General features: G+C 43.2%; 2 protein-coding genes across 2 annotated transcripts in view; both read left to right on the top strand.

The window, feature by feature from the left end:
• Positions 1-1,789: 1,789 nt before the first annotated feature.
• HS3ST6 (heparan sulfate-glucosamine 3-sulfotransferase 6) overlaps positions 1,790-24,367 on the top strand; it is a 70,695-nt gene continuing 48,117 nt past the window's right edge. The window contains exon 1 of the mRNA XM_070760827.1: positions 1,790-2,519. Within this exon, the coding sequence (XP_070616928.1) occupies positions 2,053-2,519 (467 nt within the window). The 5' untranslated portion in view covers positions 1,790-2,052. The remainder of the gene's footprint in view (positions 2,520-24,367) is intronic.
• Positions 2,470-24,367, top strand: part of MEIOB (meiosis specific with OB-fold) — a 128,382-nt gene continuing 106,484 nt past the window's right edge. Inside the window, exon 1 of the mRNA XM_070760826.1 lies at positions 2,470-2,519. The gene's annotated coding sequence lies outside the window, so the exon portion shown is untranslated. The remainder of the gene's footprint in view (positions 2,520-24,367) is intronic.

Raw genomic sequence — 24,367 nt, 5'->3', positions numbered from 1 at the left:
AAACGAAATGAGTTGTGAAGCAGGAAAGAGAGCCGTCCTGTAGTGAGGAAACCACCCCACAAAGCATATGAACCAATCTATCCAAAGTAGCTCAAGCAGGCCAAAAGATTCTGGGACAGATTCCGTATTAAATCAACCTCTGGCTCCCACATGAATCGTACGCATGATGTGAACTCTGCAACCACGCTAAGGTTTTTAATTTATGCTGGAAGTGGTATGAAAAGGCTCACTTATAAAGGTTTATTTGCATTAATAGTCATTTACTATATTCAGAAAATGTATGCATTTCAGAAAGAAGTCCAGAATATGTTGGTTACTAGGTTTCAGGCCAGGAGAGCAGACGCTGTGAGTAAGGGACCACCTCCTGCTGCATGAATCCCAGCGACCGGTGAGGTCCCACGGAGTCGGCCTTCTCCATGTCCCCTTCAACTAGACCAGTGTTTCCCAACCTTGGCAAGTTGAAGACATCTGGACTTCAACTCCCAGAAGTCCACAGCCAGCATTTGCGGGACCTAAAGGAAGAGCCTACTCTGTGGGGGGCCCGACCCTCTGGAATCAGCTCTCCGCTGGAGATTTGTGTTGCCCCCACCCTCCCCGCCTTCTGTAAGAGTCTAAAGACTCACCTATGCGGCAAAGCTTGGGGTTATTAGATTCTCCCCCCAGCCGCTGAATGTATAGTGTGTTTATTGATTGAATGAATGGTTATGTGTGTATTTTAATTGGTTCTTTGGTTTTTTTAGTTGTAACTCAAATTTAATTATCTGGATTTCAATATCTATTGTCTTTTTTATATGTTGTAAGCCGCCCCCAGTACTCGGAGAGGGGCGGCATGTAAATCCAATAAACTTAAACTTACCTTTATTGATCAGCCTCATTTCAAGGCAGGTCAATTTGTTAACTCTGATCACGGGCAAAGACGGGTGAACTATTGTTTCCCTTCTCGGGAAACGCTGTGGGGCAGGGGCCGTGGAGGATTGAGCCGATAGGTGGGAAGGGTCGCAGCGCACGTCTGCCGCCCTGAATAGGATAGCTCGCAACCACCACCCCTGAATAGGATAGCTCGCAACCACCACCCCTTCCCCGGGAGAAGCTCCAACGCTTGCATCCCGGGGGTGGGTGGGAAAGGGGGTAGCGCACGCATCCGCCTTGCAGAGGATCGCTGGCGGCCCCCTCCCCGGAAAAGCCCCTAGGCTCGCTTCCCGGGAGTTGGGAAGGGACGTAGCGCATGTCCCCCCGGCCCTTAGAGGATCGCTCGCACCCCTCCCCCGAAGCCCCCATGATCGCACCCCGGGAAGTGGGAAGGGGCGCAGCGCACGTCATCCACTTTTCAGAGGGTCCCTGGCGGCCCCCTCCCCAGGAAAAGCCCTTAGGCTCGCATCCCGGGAGTTGGGAAGGGGCGCAGCGCATGTCCCCCACCTCGCCCTGAAGAGGATCTCCCGCCACCCCTCCCTTGCCCAGGAGAAGCCCCCATCCTCGCATCCCGGGAGCGCGCGCGATTTGGGCTGGAACCTCTTCGAAAGCGAGGGAGGTCGTTGCTGCGCCCGGCGGGGAGGGAGAGCAGCGAAGTCGGCCAGCCCCGTTGCGCGCCTCCTCGCCTCTCCTCTCCCCGAGGAAGGCGTCTGGTCCGGGGTAGCGCCGACGGGGCTCCGGGCCTTCCAAGGCAAGGAGGCTCCGTGGGAAAAGCGGGGCGCCTGCCAGATGGAGAGCCGGCCCGGGACCCCGGCGGGGCGGGAAGGTGCGTCTCTCCAGCCCCGCCTCGCCGCGCCCCGCCCCGCATCCTCGGAAGGCTGGGCTGGCCGGCGAAAGAGCAGCCGGTCGGGGCTCCCGCTTGCGCGCCGGGAGGACAAGTAGGCGGCCTGGGAGCGGCGCTGAAAGAGGGGCGGGTGGACGCCCGGCCCGGGGCACCAAGACCCCGACCGGAGGAAAGACCCCTGGCCGGCTCGGCACCGGCGACGGGACCGCCCTTCCCGCGCCCGCCGGGGGAAGCGATGCCCTCGCCGCCCCAGCCCGACGGCGCCGGGACTGGCCGTTGCCCGGGGGCGCCCACCGCCCATGGGATGTAGCCGCGGCGGGCCGCTTGGGGGCCTTCCGCGCGCCCCGCTCGCCCTGGCCATGCTGCTCCTCTGCACCTACTTCTTCTACTGCCTGACCGGCCCCTGCCAGCCCCTCCGACGGCCCGGAGCGCCCGGCTGGCACCCGCAGGACCGCCCGCGGCCCCGCGCACCCCTCTTCCCCGCACGCCCCCTGGAACCCCCCGGGGAGGAAGAAGAAGAGGAGGAGGACGACGAAGCCGCCGGAGGAGCCGAGGAAGACGCGTCCCGAGGTGCTTCAGCCGGGACTCTACCCGTGGCCAGCGGCTTCGGCCAGAAGAAGTTCCCGCAGGCCCTCATCGTCGGCGTGAAGAAGGGCGGGACGCGCGCCCTGCTCGAGTTCCTGCGCGTCCACCCGGACGTGCGAGCCGTCGGGGCCGAGCCGCACTTCTTCGACCGCTTCTACGCCAAGGGACTGCTCTGGTACAGGTAAGAGGCTCTCCGTCTTTCCGGGGCGTGGAGGGGGGTGCGCTCTCCACCTGCGCCGCCGCCCCACTTTTGGATCCAGCGCTGCGCTCGCTTGGAGACCCCTGCCTGCGCCCCGTCTCCAAGTTTTGGAAAATAATCCCTAAAGGTGCCCCCCTTTTTTCCTCAAAGCCAACTGGGCTGTCTTGGGAGAAGGTGGGGGGAAGGTTTGCTTGAAGACGTTTCGCTCCACATTCGAGGAGCTCCTTCGGTTCTGATGACAGGAAAATAAGTTTTCCCATCCCCGATCCTCTCTCCCCCGGCCGGCCTTTCCCAACTTGCCTGGGATGGGATGAAACATAGAACCATAGAAAATAGACGGCAGAAAAAGACCTACTGGTCCATCTAGTCCAGTGTTTACCAACCTTGGCAACTTGAGGATATTTGGACTTCAACTCCCAGAATGCTGGGAATGCTGGCTGGGGAATTCTGGGAGTTGAAGTCCAGATATCTTCAAGTTGCCAAGGTTGGGAAACACTGATTTAGTCTGTCCTTATACTATTTCCTGTATTTTATTTTAGGATGGATCTTTATCTTTATCCCAGGCATGTTTACATTCAGTTCCAATGGATTGACCAACCCCGTCTGCTGGACGTTTGTTCCAAGCATCTACGTTTTCAGTCAAATAATATTTTCTCACGTTGCTTCTGATATTTTCCCCAACTAACCTCAGATTGTGCCCCCTTGTTCTTGTGTTCACTTTCCGATTAAAAACCCTTCCCTCCGTACTTTATTGAACCCTTTGAAAAGTGGGAAAGATTAAAGATTAAGAAGAGAAATGGACTGGTGTCGGTTTTTGGAGTTAAGAGGTGGTGATTTTAATTGAGGGAGGGGGGAAATGCTATTATGTAGGGTGATTTGTAGTACTGGAAAGTATATGCATGTCATTTGTATGTGTGCAGTGGAGAATTTTTTTTAAAAAAATCTGCAAGAAAGTGGGAAAACCAGGAGAGGGGCGGGATGAAATTTGGGGGAAAGGTTGCTTGGTTAGTAAAACGGATCTAATTAGCCAAGCCAGGAGGAAGATTCCTCCCACCTGATCCCAGTCCAAAGCCTAAAGTTTCCTCCGTCCGTCCGTCCTAGCTCCGCGAGGCGGCCCATGCCGGCTCTGCCTCCCCTCCCGAGTCCGTCCCGGTCCTCCTCGAATCCGCATCTTTTGCTCCTCCAGGGCTTGTCGTTATTTACTTCGTGCCGCTGCCATTACGCTAAACAAACTAACGATGCGCAGCTGCCCGCCCACCCGCCCCGGCTCTGCTGGGAATAAACTTTTCCCTGAATCATTTGGGCTGGAAAACAACACCCCCACCCATCCCTTCACCCCTCAGCTCTCCCCGGTTGCTTCTCTGATTCCTCCTGTTGCTTTTCCTTCCCCCCCCCCCCCAATTCTTCAGCAAAGGTTTGCTTTGCACCGGCACAAATAATTCACTTGGGGACGGAGAAACTGTTGGGTTCTCTTGAAATTCGGCAGCGCTGCTGCAAAACGGGGAGATTTTGTCCTATTGATTCGGTGCATTTCTCCCCTCCGGTCCTTTCCTTTCCCCTTTTCTTCCCTCTTTCCTTTCCTTTCCTTTCCCTCTTTCCCTTCATTTCCTTTCCCTTCTCTTCCCTCTTTCCTTTCCCTCTTTCCTTTCTTTTCCTTTCCCTCTTTTCTTTCCCTTCCCTCTTTCCTTTCCTTTCCTTTCCTTTTCCTCTTTCCTTTCTTTTCCTTTCCTTTCCCTCTTTCCTTTCTTTTCCTTTCCCTCTTTTCTTTCCCTTCCCTCTTTCCTTTCCTTTCCTTTTCCTCTTTCCTTTCTTTTCCTTTCCTTTCCCTCTTTCCTTTCCCCCCTTTCCTTTCCTTTCCCCCTTTCCTTTCCTTTCCCTTCCCTCTTTCCTGTCCTGTTAGGAGAACCTCCTGCAAAAGGGGGCCAATTGTTCTGATTTTTCAATGGTTGTTTTTAAACCTTTCTGATTTTTAAAGGGCCAAGGCTGACAGCAGCCAGGAATGGAAAAGTTTCTTTCAACTCGTCTCCAGCCTTGTTCAGACAAGACTTTGTTGCTAGATATACCTTGTGAACCCTGCCCAACACTCTTCCACAATGGATGAAAAGCCTGGGCCCCCTTTCATGCTGCTTTTCCCTGCCTTCCTCAGTACTTTAAAAAAAAAATAGTTTCTATTATGCAATTGATTGGGGTACGAAAGAAACCCTGACTTTCCAGGACTAAAAAGCCCTCTGCTTTTGAAGTCTAGAGTGGCCTGCCTGCTTTTGTGACTTCAAAGGGGGTCTAGATTTCACAAAGGCCAAAAGTTAACAAAAGCCGACTGGCTTTGAAAACCCCTTGGACAAAAAAAGAAAAGAAAAACTCAAAAGGATGAGTTGAGGTTCAGGTATTTCCCTTTGGTGTCTTGTGCTCCATCCTCTGGGGCTCTGAGCCACTTCTGTTCTTTTTGCAGAAAGCTGTTTTATATAGCCCCTTCCTCTGAAACATGCAGCCCCACCGTGTTGAAAGCGAAGCTAGTTGATGCTCTGATCCCATTTGCAGCCTTCTAGTTGTCCTTATGTCCCCATCCTTTTATTTCCCTTCTACTACTACATTTCTTCTCTTCCCTTGTGTGAGTAAAAATTTCCTGCAAATTTGGGTTCGCTTCCATCCACCCTGTTAAAAAAGTGAAGTCCGGACAGTGGAGGCTGTGGTCCCATTTCAGCCTTCTAATTATCTTTATTTATTTCGTTTCGTTTCGTTTCGTTTCGCTTCGTTTATTTTATTTTATTTTATTTTATTTTATTTTATTTTATTATTTTATTTTATTTTATTGTTTTGTTTTGTTTTGTTTTGTTTTGTTTTGTTTTGTTTTATTATTTTATTTTATTTTATTTTATTTTATTTTATTTTATTTTATTTTATTTTATTATTTTATATTATTTTATTATTTTATATTATTTTATTTTATTTATTTTATTTATTTTATTTATTTTATTTATTTTATTTATTTTATTTATTTTATTTATTTTATTTATTTTATTTATTTTATTTATTTTATTTATTTTATTTATTTTATTTATTTTATTTTATTTTATTTTATTTTATATTTTATTTTATTTTATTTTATATTTTATTTTATTTTATTTTATATTTTATTTTATTTTATTTTTCCTGTGTATGTATCCTGTGAGCCATCCCAAGTCTTCAGAGAAGGATGGCATACAAATCTTAATAATAATAATAATAATAATAATAATAATTATTATTATTATTATTATTATTATTATTATTATTATTATTATTATTAAAATTTGTATGTCGCCCACTCCCAAAGGATTCTAGGTGGTTTACCACAATAAAAATAAATATAAAAACAATTTAAAATCCCATCAACCCCATCATACCATGTCATGCAATCTTACTGTGGCCGGAACTAAAGAGGTGTCAATTTCCCATCCTTTTCTTCCGTCTTCTTCTTCTACATTTCTTCTCTTCTCTTGTGCGAATAATACTTTGCTGCAAATTTGGGTTCTCCTGGATCTCAGAAGACAACAGTGAAATTTGAGGGGTTTTATACCTCTTGGGGTTTCCTTCCCCTTTTTTGAGCAGTCCTCAGAAAAAAACAAGGAACCGTTTCAGAGTCAGATCCTTGGAAATGTCTGGGCAATAAACAGGCAAAATGTGGTGTGGTAGTGTTTTGTTAGCTAAATCAAAAGTGCAGTCTGTATGCGAGGAGGGGCAGGAATAAATACTACACGGAAGAGAAACTTGGCCTTCGGTCTTTCGGCTTCTTCTTCTCTGTTGCCTTTTGCAGTTTCTTGCCCCAATTATCTATTTTACAACTCATTTGATTAATGGTTTGCAAACTGGCTGGTAGTTCTTGATGTCAGGGAGGGGGAGATACCTCTCTGTACATTAAAATAAATGGTCCTCCAGAATGAGCATTTGCCATGCACAATGGCCTCTGAGTCTTTTGCAAACTCGATTTGAACAGAATAACTTAAAAAAAAAACCCTTCTTGCTTGTGTTTTTGTATTGGTCTCGAGAGCCTCTCTTGGGGATTCGGGTTTTGTTTCGTCGCTCCTGGGATCACTCGAAGGGCCTCCGCGTGCCTTGAGACGAATGCTTCCCCAAAAAAATCAATGAAAGCATTTAGAGTGAAGGGCTGGGATCCTTCATTTCGACCCATTTGATATGCCTTATCCTTGGTGTAACAGGGGATAAAGACACTTCTGTGCTACTTCTTAAGTTTGAGCAAAATATACTGCTCAAAAAATAAATAAAGGGAACACTCAACGAACACATCCTAGATCTGAATGAATGAAAATATTCTCATTGAATATTTCATTTGCACAACTATTCCATTTGCACAACAGCATGAGAAACTGACTGTCAATCAGTGTTACTTCCCAAGTGGACAGTTTGATTTCACAGAAGTTTGATTTACTTGGAGTTATATTCCGTTGTTTAAGTGTGCCCTTTATTTTTTTTGTGCAGTGTATATAAACAAACCCCAAACATGAAAGGAAGGGTAGGGGTTTGAAACGGTGGGAAGAATGGGGGGGAATGGAGACATCTCCCCTAAGCTTATATAGTTTTATGTATGGTATGCTTGTGTTGCATCTTTTTTAAATGTTGGGGCTTTAATATGTTTTCTTTTAAACATTAGATTTGTTACATTGTTTTATTACTGTTGTGAGCCACCCCGAGTCTGCGGAGAGGGGCGGCATACAAATCTAATAAATTATTATTATTATTATTATTATTAAATGGTTTGCTGCTCTTTGCAACCAGACCTTCCTGCATTCTTAATTGAGTGGACAAAGGGTTTCTTGGAGAGAAGATTGAAAGAGACCCAGGTCGCTTCTCCTAATGGTACAAGAGCCTTTTGGGGAATGTTACAACCCACCTCGAGTTTCCGAAAGCACGGGAGGCATAGCACTGTTGGTTTCACTCTTCGAATCCTGCTGCGAGAGCCATCAGGACCTCAGGAGCGGCAATCCTGTCAGATCCCATCAGATCCCACAGAGGGGATCTGAGCAAAAAAAAAAATCCCAGTTGAAGCTGCTTGCAACTTCTTGTTTTCCCCCTTTTTTAAAAAAATAAAAAATAAGTTCAATGTCAGTGTATGCCAATTGGCCTTAGCATAAAATCAAATTTTGAAAAAAAAGCCTAATTATTTATTATTATTATTATTATTATTATTATTATTATTATTATTTATTAGATTTATATGCCGCCCCTCTCCATAGACTCGTAGACTTCCTGTTATGAGATCGTAACACTGGGGAGAGCAGCCACATCCGTACAACGAGGCTAAAATTGGAAAGTTTATGGTTCAATGTGTTACAGAAACACATCAGCATCTAAAGCGCATGCAATGATCTAGAACTGTGACTGAATGAGTGGATGTTTTGAGTCTTATTAATAAGGTTTATTGAACTGTTTTTTATATTTTATACTGATACTGTAATCTTTTATATTGTTTTTTATATGTTTTTAGCCGCCCAAAGTCTACAGGAGTTGGGTGGCATACAAATCTTGTAAACTATTAAACTATTAGGTTGTTTCATAAATTAATATCCCAGTGTGTTTGTTTGGTATTATAGAGCAGGTGGGCACAATCATTGTATTTTTAATTATTATTCTGGGATTTAAAACGCTGCTGAATACATCACCCATAAATCAGGAGTTCAGTGTAGAAAGAACAATTATAGGTTAGCTTCCTTGTATAGATCAAGTGCCTGAAATCTGGAGAATTATAGAAATTATTTGCAGCATTGAAACTTTCTTCCTCTTTCAGATATTTGACCACTTAACTTTGCAAATCGTTTTTCATCTCCCTTTCTTTCTACTGTAAGTATAACTTCACTCTTCTATTCTTATCCATGTGCAAACTAGGAGAAAGGTTTGTCAAATGAAAATGATTTCCGCCTGCGCATAAATATCTATATTTTTTTTTAAAAAAATGATCTCCCAGGAGAATTTTGGAATAGCTGTTTTCGTAGTACTTCTAGTACTGAAAATTATGACACTGTGAGTACAGAAATTGTAGAATTAAAATTGATCAGAATCCCTATATGATTGCAGTGCAGTGAGAATTCGGAGCGTGAGATATTATTTTAATATAAATGCACTCTGCATGATCTGATATTGAAGAAGCCCAACCACAATATATGCACCCAATAATACATGTTGTTTCTTGGTCAATTGTTGCAGGTAGTCCTCGACTTATAACAGTTGTTGAAACAATTCAAAGTTTCATCAGCACTGAAAAAAGTAACTTATGGCCATTTTTCACATTTATCTTCATTGCAGCACACACACACACACCGATCATGTGATTTACATTCAGAGATGCTTATAAATGTTTCACATTTATAACGCTCGGAGCATCCAGAGCAGTAGCAGTTTCCTAGTGGTAAGGCCGCCACACTCAGGAATGGGCAGCAGGCAGGACGGGGTGGAACACAGTTCCACCAGCGGAAATGAAGATGTGTGCGCAGCTCCAGCTGATCGCCGGCTGTCACTTCCTGGATTACTGGTCTCAGCTCAGCTCTCCTTTTTTCCTGCTGCTGCTGCGTCTGCGCTCCTTGCTTTTCCCCCCTTTCCCTGTTCCTGGCCTCGGACGAGCTTCCCTCTCTCCTGCCCAGCTCCCCTCCAGCCTCACGTGGCCACCTCCCACCTGAGGTGCAAGCAGAAGGTGTGGGTGGAAGCAGCGCTGGGAGCATTTATGCTTCTGGCAACACCCGTTCGCCTAGCTACCCAGCCTGAGGCGGGGTGTGTGACCCAGGAAGGAGAGCGCAGGAAACACAAAGCAAATTGTCACCCCAGCGAGTGACACTGGGAAGGTTGTAAATCGAGGACATAACAGTTCACTTGAACGATGATGATCATTCAAACCGCTCCCACCTGGTCATATGGCCGGCAGGCCACTCCTACCCAGTCACATGACCATTAAGCCACAACCACAAAATAAGCCACAATCACAGCGTGACAGTAAAAATTTTGGATGCCCATTACTGGCCACACCCATAGTAAAAGTTGAGTTGCATACGCAGCTTTGTGTCTCCGATGCGTGCGTGCGCACATCCCAGCAAGATTTTGCTTCTGTGCATGCTCAAGCAAAATCTCACAAGGGGATGTGCGCACACACGAGGTTTCAGTGATTTTTTTTTTGCTTCTGCACATATGCAGAAGCAAAAAAGTCGGCAAAATCTCACATGCCCGTAGCCGTAGCAGCAAACCCTTCCTGGTTCCAGGGTCACATATCACCCTCTTACGAGCAAAATTAACGAAGAAGCCAGATTCACTTGTGTTGCTAACTTAACATCTTTAGTGATTCCTAAACAAATGTAACAAGAAACGGGAGCAAAAAAAATAAATCACTTAACAAATTTCTTATTGAGTGACATGAATTTTGGGCTTTGTTGTGGTTCAGCAATACCTATATAAATTTGTTTGTTTGTTTGTTTGCTTTGTCAAGTACATATTGGAGGTATTTAATTTAATTTTAATTCAATTTATTAGATTTGTATGCCGCCCCTCTCTGAAGACTCGGGGCAGCTCACAACAACAATAAATACAGTAACCAATAATACAAATCCAATTAATAAAAGTAGAATTAAAACCCCTTAATATTAAAACCAATCAATGTGACACAGTCATACCATTCTCAAGTGCTATAGTCAGAAGAGAGGGGAGAGTTAATTCCCCCATGCCTGGTGGTATAGGAGAGTCTTTAACATCTTGCGGAAGACGGGGAGGGTGAGGGCAATTCTGATTGCCTGGTGACATCACTCCTTCTTCCTCTGACCAGGTGTGAGAATGTCCTTGGTTCCCAAGATAAAGTATTTTGTTTTGACCACAAAATCCTAGCTATCTCAAATCCCCACCTTCCCTATCTCTCAACTCCAATATGGCAACATTGAATCATCCAAGATGCCTTTGGTCAGGTTGACACTTACCTTTCATTATTTGTTAGCTTTTAACAATTGGTTTTATTGTTTTACTTTCTCCTGTTTAATGCCCCCTCTTGGTGGAAGCTTTAAAAAAAAATACTGATTTTTTTTTTGTAGCCAATCTGTTTATTTTGAAAAAAAAAACAGCTTTCATTAAGTTGATCTAATCCTGCTTTATGCATGAAAGCCAGCTGGGTGATTTGGGGGGAGATACTCTCTTTCTCTTGGCCCAACCTACCTTATAGGGTTGTTGTCATGGGAAAAAATAGGAGGAAAGAATATAAGGTATGTTTATTTATTTATTATTAGTTATTAATTAAATTTGTAGGCCGCCCACAAATAACTACCTTGAGTTATTTATCAGAATAATAAAGGTGGGACTCTGTTAAATAATTAAATAAACGAGTGTCAATCGCCATGGAAATCAGGACATCCAGGCAATTCATAAAGCATAAAAATTTATTGCAAGCTTAAGCTTTGTACAAGAATCTGACCAACTGGCCATTAAGGGAAATGAGTGGGAGATAAGAAAGGCATTCAAGATGGGCTGGGCTTAGATCTCTTGTAGGTTCACAGAGACTCATGACTTATGACATATTTGACCCCTCCCTCAGGCTTAACCTAGTCATCTTTTACAAGCAAATAAATGGTTCCAATAAGAGCAATAGAATATATCAAAATTAGCCATTAAGTACATACCATTGTCAGGGTTCCAAATAAACATCCTGAAGGCGTCTGTAATATGGCAAATGATTTAGCTTTACTAGATAAGTGGTCAAAGCAATGGAAACTGCAATTTAATGTTTCCAAATGTAAAATAATAATCCTCAATCTGAGTATTGTATTGGCAGTTTTGTGTTAGTAAAAATTTCAGAAGAGAAGGATTTAGGGGTAGTGATTTCCGACATTCTCAAAATGGGGTGAACAGTGCGGTCAGGCAGTAGGGAAAGCAAGTAGAATGCTTGGCTGCATAGCTAGAGGTATAACAAGCAGGAAGAGGGAGATTGAGATCCCGCTGCATAGAGCGCTGGTGAGACCATATTTGGAATAATACTGTGTCGAGTTCTGGAGACCTCACCTACAAAAAGATATTGATCAAATTGAACGGGTCCAAAGACGGGCTACAAAAAAGGTGGAAGGTCTTAAGCATAAAAATTTTTTGGAAAGACTTAATGAACTCAATCTGTATAGTCTGGAGGACAGAAGGGAAAGGGGGGACATGATTGAAACATCTAAATAAGTTAAAGGGTTAAATAAGGTTCAGGAGTTAAGTGTTTTTAATAGGAAAGTGAACACAAGAAAAAGGGGACACAATCTGAAGTTAGCTGGGGGAAAGATCAGAAGCAATGGGAGAAAATATTATTTTACTGAAAGAGTAGTAGATGCTTGGAACAAACTTCAGCCAACGTGGTTGGTAAATCCACAGGAACTGAATTGAAACATGCCTGGGATAAACATATATCCATCCTAAGATAAAATACAGGAAATAGTATAAGGGCAGACTAGATGGACCATGAAGTCTTTTTCTTCTATGTTTCTATGTTTCTATACCATTTATCTTCACCAGGATGTGAGGCCAATTGCTTATGTGTGTGTGTGTGTGTGTGTGTGTGTGTGTGTGTTTGTTTGTTTGTTTGACTTATATACCACCCCTTTCCATGGACTCGGGGCAGCTTACAACATTTTGATAAAAAGATACAATATATAAAACATTTCTAAGCCAATTAATAGAATAATTAATTTAAAAATTATCTTAAAAACTAAGCCTTTAAAATCAAACTGTCACATACATACTATCACATCAAATACATATTTTAGCATGGTCATTTGAAGGGAATTTCATATAGCTATTCAATAAGTCTTGTGATCTCTACTGCTCTCCCCTCCCCCTCCTTTTTTATGGACGAGACCAGTTGATTTTCATGACTTTTAACACATGGTTATAATCAAGAGTTTCTTAAAATACATGATTTCTCAGTAAAGTTTAAATGTGTCTAAATTCTGAAAATTGTGATGGGGTGCAAAACTTTACACCCCCTAGTACACATTGTCTTAATGCTGGAGATCAGAAATGGTGTCTGATTTGTTCTTCATGTGCTGCACCTCAATGCCACCTTCCATGGGCTATTAAGATGGAGCATGTGGTAGGTTCTTTCAGTTTGGACCCATTATTTATTTTATTTCTTTATTAGAGTTGGAAGGGACCTTTTAGGTCATCTAGTCCAACCCTCTGCTCAAGCAAGAGACCTTGCACCATTTCAGACAAATGGCCATCCAAACGCCTCTTGAAAGTCTCAAGTGTTGGAGCTCTCACAACCTCCGCAGGCAAGCTGTTCCACTGGTTAATTGCTCTCACCGTCAGAAAGTTCGTCCTTATTTCTAGGTTGAATCTCTCTTTGGCCAGCTTCCATCCATTGTTCCTTGTCTGGCTTTCTGGTGCTTTGGAAAACAGCCTGACCCTCCTCCTCAATGTGGCAGACCCTGAGTATTGGAAGACTGCTATCCTGTCTCCCCTGGTCCTTCTCTTTGCTAGCCATGCCCAGTTCCTGCAACCTCTCTTTGTATGTTCTGGTTTCCAGTCCCCTTATCATCCTCTTCTGCACTTTCTCTAGAGTTTCAATGTCTTTTTTGTAGTGTAATGACCAAAACTGAATGCAGTACTCTAGGTGTGGTCTAATTAGGGCTTTATGGAGTGGTATAAAGCCTTAGTTAGACCACACCTTATAATTCTTAGGGTAAGCTAAGAAAAAGTCCTTCCAACTACAGGAAGATTTCACAAATTAGGCTTCTCCCCAGATTTAATACTTGAGATGAACTATGATCTAGCAGGACAGACCTTGCGACAAAGGGTGGAGGACATCGAGAGGCAGGAGGACTTGGGTAGAGCTCCGCTGTTTCTGGCCCCCGATGCCACTAGATATGTTGTGGCTCCTGCAAGATACCCGGGACAGCTGGAGTCAGCAAGCCATCGAAAGGCATTTGCTCTTGTACGGTGCCGTGCGCTTCCATCCGCCATTTTGCACGGCAAGTACAAGGGAACTCCAGCCACTGAAAGATTTTGCCCTTGTGGCTCAGGAGAGGTGGAGACTGAGGGAGACATGCTCCTGAGATGCTCCTTCTACACTGACATTAGAAGAAAGCATATTCTACCACTTATTGAGGGATATCCTGGCCGCTCGGATGTTGCCTATCTCCGGTGGTTGCTTGGGGATGAGCAGGACAGGATTACGGCGCAGGTGGCCAGATTATGCGCAGAAGCAGCGGGGATTCGTCGCAAATGTGTGCCTTCATAGCGAGATACGTACATCTCTTATATAATTACAATGGGTCAATCTTGGTTGCTCAGCCAAAAGTCCTGTTTCCTGTTCTTTTTCCTTTTAATTATTATTAATATTATATTGATGGTCTTTGACCGTAAATTAAAATTTTATTATTATTATTATTATTATTATTATTACAGGTAGATTTCACCTTGGCTCTCTTTAATCTGGGTCCTTATTAGAATAACAGATTTGGAAAAGACCCTGGAGGCGACCCACTACCATTCTAGATAAGTGGCTGTCCAGTCTCTTCTTGAAAGCCTCCAGTGATGGAGCACCCACAACTTCTGTGGGCAAGCCCTTCCACCGATTGATTGTTTGTATTGTTAGGAAATTTCTCCTTAGTTTTGGTTTACTTCTCCATTGTAATCCAAACAGTACCTGTATACAGTAATCCCTCGCTACTTCACGGTTCGTCTTTCGCGGATTCGCTACTTCACGGGGTTTCAAAGGGGGCTTAAATCCATTAAATCCATTGAAAATGTTAAATCCATTAACAATTCACAAAATTCTTCTACCGTACTACTATATTAAAGAAAATGGTAGGACAACACATGTAGTTCCAGCTGAGAAACATGATAGAATGACTGTTTAATGCAAAGGGTGGGTTTTAAAAGTCCAAATACTCATTAAATACATTAAAAAATAGCTTTCCTCTACTTCATGGAAATTCATTTTTCACAGGTGGTCTTGGAACGCATCCCCCGCAAAAAACGAGGGATCACTGTACAGTACTTTGAAACTCTGTCGTAACAAATAGACTAGCCATGCCCAGTCCCATGCAATGGGTTAATTTAAAAAAAGCCAAAATGGCAGCCCATGATGACATAATTAAAGCTCTTCCCTTTTTCAAATACATTGCAGATGTGACGTAGGTCAAGTAGATAAAAAGAAGCGGAATCATTTAGGTTCAACCCATCACCGGTATCCAAACATTGTCATAACAGGAAGTCATAATGCTTTATGAACTGGGATAATCCCATGCCATGTCAGCATAACCATGTATTTTAACATGCTCACAACATGTGTGAACTTAATCTTAAACTTGCCATTTCAGATATGCTCAACAAGTAGTAACATAAATTCACTGATGTAATTAACATAGTAACAGAGTTGGAAGAGATCTTGTAGGTCATCTAGTTCAGTGTTTCCCAACCTTGGCAACTTGAAGATATCTGGACTTCTGGAGTTGAAGTCCAAATATCTTCAAGCTGCCAAGGTTGGGAAACACTGATCTAGTTCAACCCCCAGACCAAGCAGGAGACCCTACACCAGGGGTCTCAAACTCAATTTGCCTGGGGGCCGCTGGAGGTAGAGTCTGGGTGAGGCTGGGCCACATCAGGTTTTCCACAAGAAAAGCTCTTACAAAAACATTCCAATGTTATCAAATGTCTTTATTTTTTCATCTTATTTTGTGTTAAAAAATAAAAATAAATTAACAAATTCATAAGAAAAAAATAAATAAATCAGTAATAAATAAATAAAATGAAAATGATAATGATAATAATAATACAGCAGATATAGAAGACTGAAGAAACCACATTTAGCTCCGCACACAACACTGAAAAGTGCCATTTGTATCAAACTTGCGCGGCACTAACATTAAACTTTGATATTGAGGTGGGGGCCGCAAACTATTGTCCTGGGGGCAGCAGTTGCCCTACACCATTTCTGACAGGTGACTGTCCAGTCTCTTCTTGAAAATTTCAAGTGATGAAGCTCCCACAACTTCCAAAGGCAAGTTATTCCATTGGTTGATTGTTCTCCCTGCCAGAAAATTGCTCCTTATTTCTAGGTTGAATCTCTCCTGGATCAGTTTTCATCCATTATTCCTTGTCAGGCCTACAGGTGCCTTGGACAATAGCTGGACCCCCTCCTCTCTGTGGCACCCCCTCAAATATTGGATGACTGCTAACATGTCTCCCCTGGTCCTTCTTTTCACTAAACTAGCCATGTCTAGTTTTCTTTTTTTATTTATTATTATTTATTAGATTTGTATGCTGCCCCTCTCCAAAGACTTGTTCCTGCAACAGTTCATTGTATGTTTTAGCTTCCAGTAATTAGTTAAAAACAACAAGTACAGTAATCCCTCGCTACTTCACGGTTCATCTTTCACAGATTCGCTGTTTCATGGGTTTTCAAAGAAGGCTGAAATCCATTAAATCCATTAAAAATTCATAACATTCTTCTACAGTACTACATGTAGTTCCAGCTGAGAAACATGATAGAATGACTTTGGATGGGTTTTAAAAGGGTGGTTTTAAAAGTCCAAATACTCATTAAATACATACAAAAAAATATTTTCTCTACTTCACGGAAATTCATTTTTCATGGGTAGTCTTGGAACGCATCCCCCGCGAAAAATGTAATCTTGTTTTATAACAAGTAGTTTTTGGCGGCTGGAGAATTCTGGGATTGAAGTCCACATATATCTTCAAAATGCCAAGGTTGAAGAAAAAAACCCCCACACTATTCTAATCCAAGGCCTTGAAATTTTCTGTCATTTCCTCAGGACCAACCCAGACTAAATCCTGCTCGGCTTTAGAATTAGACAGGTTTAACAAAGTGTTGTCTTCCGCTGAGATCCAGTCAAAGTCCTGGCAAGGTTTACTTCAGTCTAACCATGCTGAAGATTAAATGGTTACACCTCCCCGTGGTTTTCTGAAAAAAAAAATTAAACACCTGCTCAGTTCTCAGCCTTAACTGTAGCTCTGTCATAATCTCTTGATCTGTGTAAAAAAGTAGGAGCTAAACCTACCGGCTTTAACGATATCTTTCGTTCGCCTCCTTTTCTTGTTCGTAAGCTTGTTAAACTTATGTCTGTTTCTTTTTCTCATTTTTCCTTTTGGCAGAGAAAGTTGGCTCAGGTGTATTTAAGATTGCCTACGGTTGCAGGGGGATGGAGATATTTAAATCTGGGTGTGGATATGCTGCTTGGGGGTTGGAGAAAGAATTTTAAAAGTTGAGCTTTCTTGCTCCTGGGGAATCTTTTAAAGTAGTGTCAACATTTCTGAAATAGTTGACTAAGCCGAGAAATTCCAAATTGTGCCAAAAGCTCTTAATTGCCAGAAAGTTGACCCCACCTTCCGCACCTGCGGAATTGTTCGATTTAAATGGTTTTTGCTTTTTGTTTAAAAAAGAAGACGACAATATTTTGAGCCACCAAGTCCTTCTGCACAACGCCAGTTTCTTTCTATTTTCCCACGCGGCATTTAATCTTTAATACAGGTCTGTAGATCCAGCTTGAGGATTTATTTCATAAATGGCCTCTGATCGGATTTGGCATTCCTTAAAGAAAGAAGTCCTTTTGCTGTGTAAATATATTATGCAACTCCACAAAAGGGTAGCATCTTTTCCTGGAGTGCTTTTGGATGCTTTTCTTGGCCCTACCTTTCTCTGCAACTCGGGCCCTTTGTTAATAACAAAAGAAACCTTCAGTTAGAAAGCTATGAGTAATTCCCCAGATCGCTAAACCCTTTTAACCCCCGAGTGCAGGGCAGGAGAAGACTGTCCGATTCAATAGAAAGGGCAGGATGCAAATTGAATCAGCAAATGAATAAAACAAGAAGTGGAACAGCTTTCCTTGTGGCACAAATACATTTATGACCGTCCAGGACTTAAGGAAATCATTAATTCAAACCAGCAGAGAGGCCTAAAATGGGGCAAGGTTGCAGCTGCAAAACCACCTCCGAAGCCTTCCCTTTTCCATGCATATCATGTTGTGCTGGTGTGACTGTCATGTACCCCCCCCCCCCTTTTCTTTTGGTACAAGCACATAGACACACTGCGGATGTTCCTAATCTAAACACTTAAAAGATTTGGATTATATTGCCCTAGGCCTAGGCTAAACCTCAAGTTTAGAAAAAGGAGTTTTAGTTTACTCCTGCGGCGGTAAACAGCTGTGCAACAGGCTAAATTCAGACAAGCACAGGGGAGGGGGTTTTTTGCAACCCCCCACCTGTCCGGGCACGGCAAGACTGATGAATTCTAGCTACGGTGGAAAAAGGGCGAGGTTGCAACAGGTAAACAAGCAATAACCATCCCTCTTAATGATTTCTTGCTGCAATTAAATTCAGCAAAGAGGCGAAGTGTGGTTTCAAAACATGCTTGGACTCAGTCAAGGAAGACACTTTTCTTGGCAACGGGGAGGCTAAATTCATGTAATGTTTTCTGAGAGCAGAAGTCCCTTTACTTCCTGAATTTATTCCCGTCTTCGTATCCACAGGCCTTGTTTGATCAGATAATATGGGTCAATCTTCTCTCAGTTATGGGATTAATATGGACAGGTCAGTAGTGGGTTTCACTTACTTTGCTACCAGTTCGGAGCTGTGGACATGCACACATCTATGCTCACTTCATCTGCAAGCAGCACTTCTGCACATGTGCAGAACATTCTGCCCATGGGCAGTTTTTATTTATTTATTTTATTTATTCAATTTTTTAATGCCACCTTTCTCCTTAAACACAGGGCGGCTTACAACATGTTAGTAATAGCCCTTTCTAACAGAGCCAGCCTGTTGCCCCCACAATCTGGGTCCTCATTTTACCCACCTCAGAAGGAGGAAAGGCTAAGTCAACCTTGAGCCGGTGGTGGGATTTGAACAGCTGAGCTGCAGATCTACAGTCAGATTTAGTGGCCTGCAGTACTGCACTTTACCTGCTGCGCCACCTCAGCTCTTTGTCCAAGATGACGTCCAGGCAGATGAGTGGAGCCCCCCAACACTGCCGCTATCAGTTCACCCAAACCAGGGCGAACCAGTAGCAACCCGCCACTGATACAGATAATAATAATTTATAATAATTTATTAGATTTGTATGCCGCCCCTCTCCAGAGACTCGGAGATAGTCATAGACTTACACAAATTCATTTAGACATGGTTCAAAATTACAATAGAATAGAATTCTTTATTGGCCAAGTGTGATAGGGCCCACAAGGAATTTGTCTTTGGTGTAGATGCTCTCAGTGTACATAAGAGAAAATATAGATTTGTCAAGAATCATGAGGTTAATGATTGTCACAGGGGTCAAATAAGCAATGAAGAAACAATCAATATTAATAAAAATCTTAGGATACAAGCAACAAGTTACAGTCATACTGGTGCAATCCATAACAGAAAATACAAGTCACATACAGTCCCAAGTGGGAGAAAATGGTTGATAGGAATGATGGGGAAAAACTAGTAGTAATAGAAGTACAGACTTAATAAAAAGTTTGATAGTGTTGAGGGAATTATTTGTTTAGCAGAGTGATGGCATTCAAAAAAAAACTGTTCTTCTGTCTAGTTGTCTTGGTGTGCAGTGCTCTGTAGCGATGTTTTGAGGGTAGGAGTTGAAACAGCTTGTGTCCAGGATGCGAGGGATCAGTAAATATTTTCACGGCACCAAACAAAGCGTTTAATGGTTGTTTTTCATAGTTATGATCTTTGCAGTATCCCCGTGTATATCAAAATTCAGATGCTTGGTGGCTGTTTCATACTTAAGACTGTTGCTGTATTCCAGGGTCATGTGATCCCCTTTTACAACCTTCTGACAAGCAAAATGAGTGGGGGGGGGAACCAGATTCACATAACAACCAGGTAACTAACTACAGTGATTCACTTAACAACTCTGGCAAGGAAGGTTAAATGGGGCAAAACTCATTTGACAAATGTCTCACTGAACAATGGGATCGATTGTAGTTGTAAATCAAGGACCACCTATATTCACATGGGTGGTTATGCTACCCTTTAAATGTAATATTAATGTTATGAGTGCTGAGTGGAACCTATGTTCTCACCCCATCCTTTGAGGGAAGGCGCTCTAAAAAGTTATGCAGGAAGGCAGGATAAGAGTCATTTTTGTTCATTTGCAATTTTTATTTTGTTTATTTTTTTTCTGATTTTTTTCAAGATTGGCTAAAATATATCCAAACGCAAATTCGGCTTGTTGGAAATGTAAAGAAGTCATAGGTACCTTCTTTCATAGGTGGTGGTTAGACCCCAAAGCAAAAAATACTGGGAAAAGATTCATGATTGGTTACAACAGATTACAGAAAGATAAATAGAATACACTCCGGAATTCTTTCTATTAGGAATAATAAGAAAAAAACAAACAAGAGATATACAATATTTATCATTGCATATCACTGCGGCGGCAAGAATCGCTTATGCTGAATATTGGAAAAACAACAAAACTCCATTGGAAAATGTATTTACTGATAAAATATACAGGTGTGCAGAAATGGACAAATTGACAATAGACTTTAAAAGGACAAAATGATTCAGGTTATTATAAAGTTTGGACTAAATGGTGCAAAAAATAATAATAACGGTAGATAAAAAATAGAGAAAAGCACTGTGAAGTGGTATAAAGTCTAAATGCTAAATGCTATTGCTATTTTTCTAAGTTGCTTAGAGTTTGAATAGGGAGACCAGCAGATAATTGGGGATCTAAGCATAGCCTTAAAACTCAAATCATGCAGCCGTCAGGACATCTGCAACGCTCTCCAGATTCAATCAGTGGTTTGTTTGTTCTTCTTCATGCTATATCTCTACGGCTAATAATATTAATAGCTTCAGATGGCTTATGAATGATTCCTCTTTATGCAGAAAAAGTGGCGCAGCAGAGAAAGGTTGCGTGGTTGGTGGTTGATAAATGATTTATGGCCACCTGCCTGACCTTTGCCAAGACTCGGTTCTTTTTCTTCTTCCCTTGTCCCATTCAGTATTTTAATGGCATTCCCACCTCATTGTCCCAAAACCTTTCAAAAGAGCAACTGCAGTGAGATTATAAGGAAGTGCTTATTCATTTCATCTGCAAACAAAGCAGTTTGTATTTACAACTCTTTCTGAACAAGCAGGCGTGCTGGATTGCTTCAGGCTTTCTGAGGACTTTACACGCAAATGGGTGTAACCGTGTAGCAGAGGGGTCGGTAGCATGTCACACACCAGGAGCTGCCATGCTCTTCCCCCATCAAAACATGACTGATTGCTCCGACCAGGGCTAGGCAAAGTTGGCTCTTCTATGACATGTGGACTTCAACTCCCAGAATTCCTGAGTTAGCATGATTGGTTTAGGAATTCTGGGAGTTGAAGTCCACAAGTCACAGAAGAGCCAACTTTGCCTAGCCCTGGACCTCTGACCATCAGAGTTTCTTGGAGAGACCAAGGATCATTGTTGAAACCTTGCACATTTTCCCCACACAATCTTTTCTGACTTTGCTTCAGGATGCCAAAACCTTTGGATCTTGGCAGTCTCATGAGTCATGGTGTGTGTGTGAGGGGGATTACTTTTGAGAATTGAAATTGTGGACATTTTCATACGTGCTGATCGTGTCCCAAAGCAAAGAAATGTTGAGACCCCATTTGGAATATTGTGTTCAGTTCTGGAGACCTCACCTAGAAAAAGATATTGATAAAATTGAACGGGTCCAAAGATGGGCTACAAAAAGGGTGGAAGGTCTTAAGCATCAAACTTCTCAGGAAAGACTTAATGGACTCCATCTGTATAGTCTGGAGGACAGAAGGGAAAAGGGGGACATGATTGAAACATTTAAATATGTTCAAGGGTTCAATAAGGTTCAGGAGGGAAGTATTTTTAATAGGAAAGTGAACACAAGAACAAGGGGGCACAATCTGAGGTTAGTTGGGGGAAAGATCAGAAGTGAGAAAATATTATTTGACTGAAAGAGTCGTAGATGCTTGGAACAAACCTCCAGCAGACATGGTTGGTAAATCCACAGTAACTGAATTTAAACATGCCTGGGACAAACATATATCCATCCTAAGATAAAATACAGGAAATAGTATAGGAGTAGACTAGATAAACCATGAGGTCTTTTTCTGCCATCAATCTTCTATGTTTCTAAATATGTTACCTAGGGTCCTGTCAACCAAACAATGTCGGCTGGCGTGGCCTAGGGGAAGAGCCTTCTCTGTAGTGGCTCCGGCCCTCTGGAATCAGCTCCCCCCGGAGATTCGTACTGCCCCCACCCTCCTTGCCTTCCACAAGAGTTTAAAAACACATCTTTGCCGCTAGGGCTGGGGACATTAGATCTTCCCCTGTCCAGCAAATGTTGTTAGTGTGATTATTGAATGAATGAAAATGAATGTTTTTAAAGTTAGAATTGTAAGAACTTTTTAGTATATGAATTGGATAACTGTACTGTTGTGTTTCACTATATGTTGTGAGCCGCCCCGAGTCCACGGAGAGAGGCGGCATACAAGTCCAATTAATAAATAAATAAATAAAACATGTTCCTTCTTTCAAGGCAAACACACTGGCTAGGTTCTGTTTGAATATTAAGCCTTGGATGGTTTTTATTACGGTTTGTGGAATAAGCCTCAGTTGCCTGGGTTCATGCAACAGGTTGGGTCATACAACCTGTCATTGAGTTAACATAACATAACCTTGTGCTAAATTAGAGTTGGTGTAGCATGCCAGAGAATTGTGTATTTTTACAAAATAAACCATAATTAAGCAAACAATAGATTACAGTGTGGTGCAAGTGTGATCTTCTAGAGCAGTAATGGTGAACCTTTTTTTCCTTGGGTGCCAAAAGAGCATGGGCGAGCTCTATCATGCATGCACGAGTGCCCACACCTATAATTCAATGCCTGGGGGAGGCGAAAACAGATTCCCCCACCCCCTGGAGGCTCTCCGGAACCCCTCTGGAGGGTGGAAATGGCCTGTTTCCCAACTTCTGGTGGGCCCAGTAGGCTTGTGTTTCACTCTCCCAACCTCCAAAGGCTTCTCTGGAGCTGGGGGAGGGTAAAAACGCTCTCCCCCAGCCCCCTGGAGGCTCTCTGGAAACTAAAAATGCCCTCCGAAGAGCCTCTGTGAACCAAAAATCAGCTGGCTGGCACACACATTCAGGTTGGAGCTGAGCCAGGGCAATGGCTCACATGCCAGCGGATACGGCTCTGCGTACCACCTGTGACACCCATGCCATAGGTTCACCATCACTGTTCTAGAGCAATGATGACAAATCTTTTTTGCTTCGCATGCCAAAAGGGTGTATTCATGTGTGCTAGCATGTAGCAGAGCTTGCATTTGAGGAAGCTACCCTGTTTGTGCCCAAGCAGCAAACCAGTCCAGCCAGCCCACCAATCCAACCAGCCAGCCAGCCACAGACCAATAGATATGGAGTTGAAGTTGAAACACAGCAGCAGTAGAAAAATGTAGAAAATATATTTACTTCTTTATGCTACTACTACTACTATTACTACTATCTATACTATATATATAATAAACTAGTATCTTACTAGTACCTTGCTACAACTATCTTAGTTCAATAACTCACAGGAACCAAATTTTACAGCGTTACAGCTTCTTCAAAGCATACTTCCACAAACAGCATACAGCAAACAGACAGAGAGAAAGAGCAGGGAGCTCTTGCCCAGTTAAGTTCTTTTCACATAATTGCTAGGTTGCTGCATGCTCAACTGCCTCTGAATGACTCAGCATTCTTACCTGAGGCCTACCTTCTGCATTATATTACCCAGGGATTTTTAATTTCTGACATTCATGCACACACAAATGTGCCCACACCCATTCCCCCCCCATGCATGTGCACCTCTCCACTGTCCTGCCCCTGCACATGTGCACAATCCCTTCCCATCTCCACAAATGTGCACAGGCCTCACTGAAGTCTGGGATGGTGAAAATATGACCAAACGGGCAAACCGGAAGTTTAGTAAAACAGACTTCTGGTTTGCCCGTTGTGCTGTTTTTCGCACTCCAGGGCTTCAGCTTCTTTGAAGCCTCTGGAGGACAGCCTACCCCAAGGCCAAAAATCAGCTGGCTAGTGTTGTGAGTGTTCCCTGTCAGCCTTTGGAAATGTCAGATTCAGAGGCGGGCGAAGATACAGAAGCTGTCGGAGGCTTCTCCCCACCTTTTCTGGCCCTGTTTCCTCCCAGGAGATTCCTATAGAGGCCCCATGGAGGCTTCTCCCCACCTTTTCCGGCCCTGTTTCTTCCCAGGAGATTCCTAGAGAGGCCCCACGGAGGCTTCTTCCACCTTTTCCGGCCCTGTTTCCTCCCAGGAGATTCCTAGAGAGGCCCCACGGAGGCTTCTCACCACCTTTTCTGGCCCTGTTTCCTCCCAGGAGATTCCTAGAGAGGCCCCATGGAGGCTTCTCCCTGCCTTTTCCAGCCCTGTTTCCTTCCAGGAGATTCCTAGAGAGGCCCCACAGCAGCTTCTCCATGCCTTTTCATGCTCTATTTCCTCCCAGGAATATTCCTCGAGAGGTACCACAGAGGCTTCTCCCTGCCTTTTCCTGCCCTGTTTCCTCCCAGGAGATTCCTAGAGAGGCCCCACAGAGGCTTCTCCCCACCTTTTCTGGTTAAAGTTTCAGAGGTTCGGGTTTGTAAGTGGAAAATGGTTCTTGAGAAGAGGCAAAAAAATCTTGAACACCTGGTTCTTATCTAGAAAAGTTCGTAAGTCGAGGTGTGCATAGGTAGAGGTACCACTGTACCAGTGAGTTATGGGAAGACGATAAAAATCAGCCGCCTGAGTCACTTTTCCAGTAACAAATGTTCATGATGTGGTATTCCTGCTGCCAACGTATAGATTCCCAGAGCTGATAGGCTTT

This window comes from Erythrolamprus reginae, chromosome 9, assembly GCF_031021105.1.
Source record: "Erythrolamprus reginae isolate rEryReg1 chromosome 9, rEryReg1.hap1, whole genome shotgun sequence".
In the NCBI taxonomy this organism is placed as follows: domain Eukaryota; kingdom Metazoa; phylum Chordata; class Lepidosauria; order Squamata; family Dipsadidae; genus Erythrolamprus; species Erythrolamprus reginae.
This window is presented reverse-complemented; position numbering and strand designations above follow the sequence as displayed.